Below are 8,946 nucleotides of genomic sequence, written 5' to 3' on the forward strand. Positions count from 1 at the left end.
GCGGGGGTCTCTGGGGATCCCGGACGAGCCCCCAAATGTTGTGCCCAGATCGTGACCCCCAGAGAGACCACCAAAGACGAGCATGCCGGAATGCAAAAGCAAGGTTTAATTCTGGATATCCAAAAGCAATACAAGCCTAGGCAGGGACTTCGTCCAATACATCCAACGCAGTGGAGGCTGGAGGAAGCGTCCACCTGTCTGCAAGCTCAGTTTTTAAAGGGAAAAGTCACAAGGTTACATCATTTAGGGGTGCTAGTACAGGTACAATTCTGATTGGCTCGCTTCTAGGGACTTCTAGAAATTACTTCTAAGGGAGTGGTTGCCTGCCACCATTTCTCATTGGCTGCCCTCAGGTGGGGGCATTTCTGTGGTCAGTTACCCTGGAAACCAGGAGAGGACATTCCATAGTCTGGCAGGCATTACCTCGTGACTATCTTGTGGCTCTGTACTTTTACACTTCCTGGTTTCTGGAATCTGAACTGACTGGTCTCAGTAACTTCTGGCCTGTTCCAGTAACTTATGGCCTGTAGCTAAAAGGAGCAGTCTTAGGCCTTTAGTTTTGGGTGAGAGCATTTTGGTCTTATTTTGGTTCCACAGTAAGAGCACCACTAAATAACTAACAGGCACAGCAATTTAAACTTAAAGCGTAACTTTAGCCCTTGCAGAACTAAGAGTAAAGGAGTGAGTATGTGTTTGTGGGTTGTATGGTGAGGGAAATCTAACATTGTTTTAACACCCCCATCTCCCCACTGCAGAAACAAAATAAGAGGGCATTGCTTTGAGCTCAGTTGTACCAAGTAGCTGAAAGGGAAACCATATGTCCTTAAGACCTCTCTTGAAGCTAGAGTGGCCTGTGTCAATGATGCGGGTACAAGGTTGCTACTGGTAGAAAGCTTATTGCTAAAGCTTCAGTGAATGCTTTAAGCTGTGTTAGCTAGAGAAAACATCTTCAACCTGAGTTAAGCAGAAGGACACCTTTAGCTGTATCGGTCAAATCTTTTTGGATGATTTATTTCCTGTCTTTGGAGGGCTGTTGACCTGTGCAGTTGCATCATGGTCCATACATTTCTGCAGCATCATGCTCTGAGAAGGGCTTTAATAGTCTGCTGTCCTATTCAGTTTTTTTTTGTGATTGGGTGAGGGGCCGTCTGTGTTTCAATTTGTCCCCAGGGCCTGCAAGTTGCATAAGGGGCCCTGCAATTCCTTGAGTGTTTCTTCATCTGCTACAAAAGGAGGAGATGACATCAGGAAGTGCAAGGAAACTTCACCAGCTGAGCTAATCTCATGGTCATTCCAGACACTGGAAACACGAATGTAACTCAACATTTTGGGTAGAGCATCCTGCACAACTCCCACTCAGGCCTGGGCAAGGGTGATACTCTTCAGGTTCACCGAGGTCCTTGATGTTTGACAGAAAAGAATTTCAGCAGGAGTTAGAGTGAAGCCAAATGAGTGAGTTTATTGGTTAAGCAGAAAGGCAAGACAAACCTGAGCCTCCAAATGTGAGCGTCAGGAGAGGAACGCACCTAAGCGCCTCGGCAGTGGCCATATTTGACCTAGAGGCTTTGAAACAACTTAGTCCAAAACTGGTTTAGATATTAGGGGAAGTACAGGGCTGGTAAACTTACTTTTTCTTGCCTGCAGAATTTTGTCCTTGAAGAGACTTTCCAGAATCATCATGAAGGCTTGCAGCCAGAGTGAAACAGCATTAGTGTGGCTATATTCCTGCTGAGTCCCTCCTGGCCTGGCTCCGGAGACTTGTAGAACCTAGCCCTCATCCATTTTTTTTTTTTTTTTAATTTAACCAATACTTTCTGTTTCTATTATCCCTATGTGAATCTTGTCTGAGAGTCTCCAAAGAATCAAAGGCCTATGCAAAACTTGGTTCAGGAAACCTGGAAAACCGTGGAACCTGAGAAATCTGAGGAATTCGCACTCGGCATTGTATCTTTGGGAGCTCCTTTCAGGTTGCTGTAAAGGTATGGAAATTAACCGGTTAACTGTAAATAGAGAGAAAATAAAAATGCCCAGGGCGAAGGAAAGTGCTTCAGTCCTTAGAGGCTAGACGCCCCTGCAGCCACCAAAGACTAAATTCATTCTTAAGGTGCCTCTGAGTCTTCTTTCCATGATCCACGTGAACCCACACACCATTGCCACAACACATTAGGAAAGGCTTTTGCTAAAAAGCCTTGACTCTTCACTAGGGCAACCAGAAGCAGGTGAAAACTTGACATTTCTGCTTCTGTTTTGTGTCTGTGTCTTTACTTTAAAGGCACAGAGATAAGTCTCATTGTCCTTAACCTTTTTCTTGAGTCAGCTTGGGTTTGAGGAACAGCAAAACTTTGCAGGTCAGAACAACTCAACTTCACCACAGATAAGGACGGTTTTCTATAAAGGAAAGACCTCATCCAGCCACAGAACTAACTGTTTCTCAACAACCACCTTTTCTCCCTTAAATGAAAAAACTTTTGAGACCACTTTGCAGGATTGGAGGTGAAATTAGGTCAGGAAGACCAGGTCTGCTTAGTTACAATACACTTTGCCTCTGGCCCAGTTTTTCCTCTATTTAAACCTAAATCTACCCTGAAGATGAACTTGGAGGCATCAGACTCCTATTTGTTTTTTTTTTTTTTTTCTCAATGGTGCCACATGGAATCATTTCCTCTTCCTGCTGTTCACCTTGTATTTTTACATGGTATATTTGCGTGGATGGACAAATCTAGCCTTTCAGGGCTGCTGGAGGCCATATATTTGCCCTAGAAGCTCTGGTTCTACTCTAAGAGATAAAATGTTGATCAAATGGATCCTTGCTTGCGCATGGGTCACAGGGAGGTAGGTGAAAGGGTTTTGCAGTCAAAGGGTATCTTGGTGATCAGGGGCCCAAGGAATGCCACAAAATCACACCAGGAAACAGACCTCATGCAAGGGTTTTACTGGGGATGGTGTGTGTGTGTGTGTGTGTGTGTGTGTGTTCGTGTGCTCGTGCACGCACACATGTTGCCTCTGAGCTGGGATAGAAACAGACAGTGGTGGGCCAGGCTGTGATGGAGGGCTCCATAGGGGTATGGAGCATGAGCATAGGAAAACATGGCAACAGTGTGATGGTAGAAATGTGTACCATTGGCAATTAGTGATGATGGGGCCTAGGCTCTGAGTCCTTGAAGGCAGAGAGGAGGGTTCCGAAATGTGGGTGGGTCTTAGTTGACTAACATTCCTCCCTTTTGTTTATTATAAAAGGTAAGGAACGAGAGCCATGCTCTCTAGACTGCTTCCTGTTGTCTGAGGGCATTGACATCTTTGGGGACCCAAGAAAGCTGGGATGCTGGCCAAGGCTGTGAGGAGCAGGCAGTTTCACTTGCTGTCCAGGCTCTGTGGGACCATCTAGTGCTAGGGAAGTGCAGACTGCATTGAGCAGCTCTCAGTCTTTAGCTGATTGGAAACCTGCTGGAACAGATATATATTAGGGGCAGAAGGCAAAGTTAGGGAGTCTAGGGGAACATTTTTATATTGGGTGTACATTTGAAACTTCCAGGCCCATGGTCCTGGTAGTTGGGGAGTGGAATCCCAAGACTAGGGGAGGGGGGAGAGAGGGAGGGAGAGAGAGAGAGAGAGAGAGAGAGAGAGAGAGAGAGAGAGAGAGAGAGAGAGAGAGATCCCACCGTCAGGAATAGGCAAATGGAGAAACTTCATTCTTATCTGGAGTCTGTGTCACCTGTGAGAGGTGGACCTAAGTCGCTTCCCTGAAGCTTATATTATTTTCTTAAGTTTACAAAAAGGGGTAAGAAGTTTTAGATATGTTAACATTACCACTTGTCTGAAGTCTGTACTGCAATTCACACTGTAGAAGAGGCAGTAGACTCACGCCTTTGAGTCACAGTAAAAGCGTGGGAACCCAAAACTGATTCTGGGCTAGAAGCCCTAGCACTCTTTCCAGAAGGCTGGACATATTGATTGGACAGAGACGTTTTTAAGCGTGATTGAGAAGCACTTTTAAGTCCAGTCTTAGAAGACAACCAAAGGAAATTTAAAATCTTGAACTTGTGACTAATAATAATAGTCAGTGCTTTACCAGCTTATCAGAACTCCATCAAATGAAATTCTGAACTTTAGAAGTTTTAATGTATGGGGGGAAAAGAAATATGAAACATTTTTTATTTTTCATATACGTTAAATCATTTTCTTAGACCTTTACAACTTGCATTTAAATGCCTTAAAGCACTTTCTTAGACCCTCAGAACTTACATCAACTTTCATATCCTCAGACTCTTCTGCACCTTGTGTTTATATACCTCAAAAAGCTTTCCTAGACCCTCAGAATTTACATCAAATTTAAGCTTCTTCCCATCCAGCCATTTACTGTGAGACTCAGGTGGTTGATTACTGACAAGCCGTCATTGTGAAGCAAGTCCCTTTAAACAAAGGAAAAGTAAAAAGTTACTTGAAACTTTATCTCTCTTCAGAGTCTGGTAACAGGTAAGCTGGAGATCCAGTCGCTCTAGGAAAGTGAGGCCTGAGGCTGGATCTAAATGAACTAACAAGGCAGCTGCCCCCTTGGGAAGGAGTTGGTATGCTTGTTGCTGAAGAAGCTAGTTAGTCAATATCATCAGAGATATGAGAAGGATAAATCAGAGGAGTAAAGTTTAATCCAAATGGCCCATGAGTCAACTAAAACGACAGACTTGCCCACTACCTAAATAGACAGTTGCTCTAGGCTCCAGTGGTCTCCACGGCTTTTGTTGGGGCAGTGGTCATAGGTTTCTGGCTCTCATACAGGACAGTATTTAATCTTCAGCTTCCACACAGAACAACATTGGCCTTTGGCTGCCACACCCAGGAGAACTTCCTGTGGAGAAGGTTCTTGGAAAAAACTGCCCTTATGCTGGGCAGTGGTGGCGCACGCCTTTAATCCCAGCACTCGGGAGGCAGAGGCAGGCAGATCTCTGTGAGTTCGAGGCCAGCCTGGTCTACAAAGTGAGTTCCAGGAAAGGCGCAAAACTACACAGAGAAACCCTGTCTTGAAAAACCAAAAAAAAAAAAAGAAAGAAAGAAAGAAAGAAAACAACAACAAAAAACTGACCAGGCAGGGCAGGGCAATCAACCCAAAAGTGTCCACAGTTCGGGCAGAGCCCTAGCAGTAGGCAAGGCTTAGGGCAGTTTTCCCCCAGTGATTAGTGTTACCACAATTCAGGTAGAGTCATTGTGCTCCATTTACCTTCTTGGAAACCATAGGGTTCTTGGTTTGAGCTTGCATGTCTATTATGGGAAGCCTGTTTTAATTCAACATTTTAAATGTCATATTCAGCAATGAAGAGTTTGAGGACCATCAATCCACTAAGCATGCCTGATTTAGGTTTAACCTTGAAAACACATTCACTTGTATGTTGTAATTATCTTTAACAGTTTAAGTTGGCAGTATGGTGATGTATTGTGTCCCCCAATATACTGTGTCTCCCAATAAAATTTATCTGAGGATCAGAGGAAATAGCCAACCACTATAGGAAACAAAAGTCATGCAATGTTAGCACAGACCTTTCTTTAATCCTATCACCTGGCAGGCAGGGATCTGTTTGGTTCAAGGCCACACTGGGAACAGAGTCAGGTGTGGTGGCACATGCCTTAAATTCCAACACTAGTTAACTATAGAGGTCTCATCTGGAGGTCTGTACAGACAGACAGGAAGTGACAGAGTTGGACAAGAAGAGGAAGTGATGTAGCTGGGCTAAGATAGCCAATGAGAGAACAGAACAGAAAAGGTATATACACATGAATATACAGGAAGAAGCTCTCTTCGGAAGCTGCGGAGTTGGTGAGGTGAGGTTAGCTCATGGTTTGTCCTAGCCTCTGATCTTTCTCTCAGCCTTTAACCCAAATTTCTGGCTTTGTGTTTTTAAATTAATAAGACCATTTAGAAATTCATCTACATGGCAGCTTTTATGAGACTAGGATTTTACAGCTTTATCCTTGTTAGGTTTAGCCTTTAAAAAATAATAATTCTTCAAATGAAGCTCTTTTAGCATCAAATAAAACTTTAAAACCGCCCTTTCGCTGATGCAAGAGCCTAGCGCGGTGCTGGGAGAGGTTTCGGTAGGCGCTGCGCCGACTCCGGGGTCTGAAGCTGACCGGTCTGACTTTCCATCCGTGCCGAACCCGCTCGAACCACAGCCATGTCCGGGGACGAGATGATTTTTGATCCTACTATGAGCAAAAAGAAAAAGAAGAAGAAGAAGCCTTTTATGTTAGATGAAGAAGGTGATGCCCAGACAGAAGAAACCCAGCCTTCAGAAACAAAAGAAGTGGAGCCAGAACCAGCTGAAGACAAAGATGTGGAAGCTGATGAAGAGGACAGTAGGAAAAAGGATGCTTCTGATGACTTAGATGACTTGAACTTCTTTAATCAAAAGAAAAAGAAGAAAAAAACAAAAAAGATATTTGATATTGATGAAGCTGAAGAAGGTGTAAGGGATCTTAAGATTGAAAGTGATGCTCAAGAGCCAGCTGAGCCAGAGGATGACCTGGATATTATGCTTGGCAATAAAAAGAAAAAAAAGAAGAATGTCAAATTCCCAGATGAAGATGAAATACTAGAAAAAGATGAAGCTTTAGAAGATGAAGACAGCAAAAAAGACGATGGCATTTCATTCAGTAACCAGACTGGGCCTGCTTGGGCAGGCTCAGAAAGAGACTACACATATGAGGAGTTGCTGAACCGAGTGTTCAACATCATGAGAGAAAAGAATCCAGATATGGTTGCTGGAGAGAAGAGGAAATTTGTTATGAAACCTCCACAAGTTGTCCGAGTAGGAACCAAGAAAACTTCTTTTGTCAATTTTACAGATATCTGTAAACTATTACATCGTCAACCCAAACATCTCCTTGCATTTTTATTGGCAGAATTGGGTACAAGTGGTTCTATAGATGGTAATAACCAACTTGTAATCAAAGGAAGATTCCAACAGAAACAGATAGAAAATGTCTTGAGAAGATATATCAAGGAATACGTCACTTGTCACACATGCCGATCACCGGACACGATCCTACAGAAGGACACCCAACTCTATTTCTTACAGTGTGAAACTTGTCATTCTCGATGCTCTGTTGCCAGTATCAAAACTGGCTTCCAGGCTGTCACGGGCAAGCGAGCACAGCTCCGTGCCAAAGCTAACTAATTTGCTAATCACCATCGATTTTTCCCAAAATGTGTGGTGGAGATTTGGCTGAACAGGTTACCATCAGAGTGGACGTACCATTTGATTAAAAACAAGATAGAAAAGCCAAGTTCTTTGGCAAGTGATTGATCTGAAATCCTTGCAAGATGCCGATACTCAAGCTGTTGACATACTCGTTGCCTACTTTAACAACTGTCAGAGAAACGTGATGGGGTAAGGAGGTGCTTTTTAAAATCGTTCATAGACTTCTGTAAAATGCAAGATAAATTAAAGTTATTATAACAGTGATTCTTTCAAAAAAAAAAAAAAACTTTAAAACCATCCAAATAACCTTAACAAAGTGAGCAAAGACAAAGAAACTCGACAAATATTACTGTGAATTACTTGAGTAGACCATAGGAATTTATTATCAAATATACCTTATTTATTAAACATATGCTATTACCTATCTAAGTTTTTTTAGAAGCCTGGTGTTGAACAGTTAGCAAAAACATAAGTAGTTAGGCATACATCTTAAATCAGCTTTTGTTAACCAGAGTAGACCTTTACTCTCTTGCCTTCTTAGAGCCTCCTGGGGACACCATTAAGCAGGATTCTGAGGTCTTCTCTGGGGCTCATGGAAAAAGTGTCCTGGCTATTTATACTGTCAGCGGCAGACTGGAGAGAAAGACACTGGTGGGATTTATGTGCCATCTCTGAACCACACAATCACCAAAGCTCTTTCTAATCTGAAATTCCAGTGTTACTGATGTGGTTAGGGTCAGAGCCTAGCAGCCCTAACAGGCTAGATTTAGCCACCTGTCCTCGACATGCCAATTAAACAAGCAAGCAATGTTGAAAATGGATTAAAGAGATAGCTTCAGTGTGGCCACCTTGGGAAGAGAAACAGAGGTCCATTGACACCACTGTGTTCATCTTCAGGGTCCTAATGCTAGAATAAGTTTGGGGTCTGTGGTGCTTTGAAAGAAAATGGCCCCCAAAGGGAGTGACACCATTAGGAGGTGTGGCCTTGTTGGAGTAGGCATAGCCTTGCTGGGCTTTGAGTTCTCCTATGCTCAAGCTACTCCCAGTGTCTCAGTCCAGCTTCCTGTTGCCTGCAATTGTAGGACTTTCAGCTACGGCTCCAGCACCATGTCTGCCTGCATGCCACCGTGATGATAATGGACAAAACCTCAACCGTCTTATTAAATAAGAAACACAGAACCAACGAAAAGAGAAAGCCGAGAGGTCAGAGCTCAGAGCTAAAATCTTACCCTTCCTCCTGCGAGCTCCTAGCTTCCCGGAAGAGACCTATTTTCTGTGTAAGGCTTTTCATAGTCTTTTTGTTCTGCCTTCTCATTGGTTGTAAACCCAAACACGTGACTGCCTCGTCACTGTCTGTATGTACAGCCCCCTAGGTCTTAAAGGCGTATGTCTCCAATGCTGGCTGTATCCCTGAACACACGGAGATCTATGGGGTTAAAGGCATGCGCCACCACCGCCACACTCTGTCTATGGCTCTAATAGCTCTGACCCCCGGGCAACTTTATTTATTAACATACAATCAAAATCACATTTCAGTACAATTAGAATACCACCACAAACCTTAGAAACTGTAAGTCACCACCTCAATGAAATGTTTTCCTTTATAAGAGTTGCTGTGGTCATGGTGTCTCTTCACAGCAATAGAGACCCTAAGGCAGGGTCACAAAGAAAGGGGCATCTACCCCAGTGAAGTGTCTGGATAAGCAACTTTACTCTGGATCAAGAGGGTATGCTTGGAAGATCAAACACCCAGAGA

At 43.5% G+C, this 8,946-nt stretch overlaps 1 protein-coding gene across 1 annotated transcript; it reads left to right on the forward strand.

Moving 5' to 3' along the window:
• The first annotated feature begins 6,043 nt into the window (after window positions 1–6,043).
• On the forward strand, window positions 6,044–7,454 carry LOC114691770 (eukaryotic translation initiation factor 2 subunit 2-like). Its single transcript, XM_037201866.1, has one exon. It carries the CDS (start codon window positions 6,165–6,167, stop codon window positions 7,164–7,166), a length of 1,002 nt encoding a protein of 333 aa, XP_037057761.1. The 5' UTR covers window positions 6,044–6,164; the 3' UTR covers window positions 7,167–7,454.
• Window positions 7,455–8,946: the final 1,492 nt, after the last annotated feature.

This window comes from Peromyscus leucopus, unplaced genomic scaffold, assembly GCF_004664715.2.
Source record: "Peromyscus leucopus breed LL Stock unplaced genomic scaffold, UCI_PerLeu_2.1 scaffold_176, whole genome shotgun sequence".
NCBI classification, from domain to species: domain Eukaryota; kingdom Metazoa; phylum Chordata; class Mammalia; order Rodentia; family Cricetidae; genus Peromyscus; species Peromyscus leucopus.

What these genes read in the sequence shown, in the direction of transcription:
- LOC114691770 (XM_037201866.1), top strand. Translation starts at nt 6,165, where the DNA reads ATGTCCGGGGACGAGATGATTTTTGATCCTACTATGAGCAAAAAGAAA.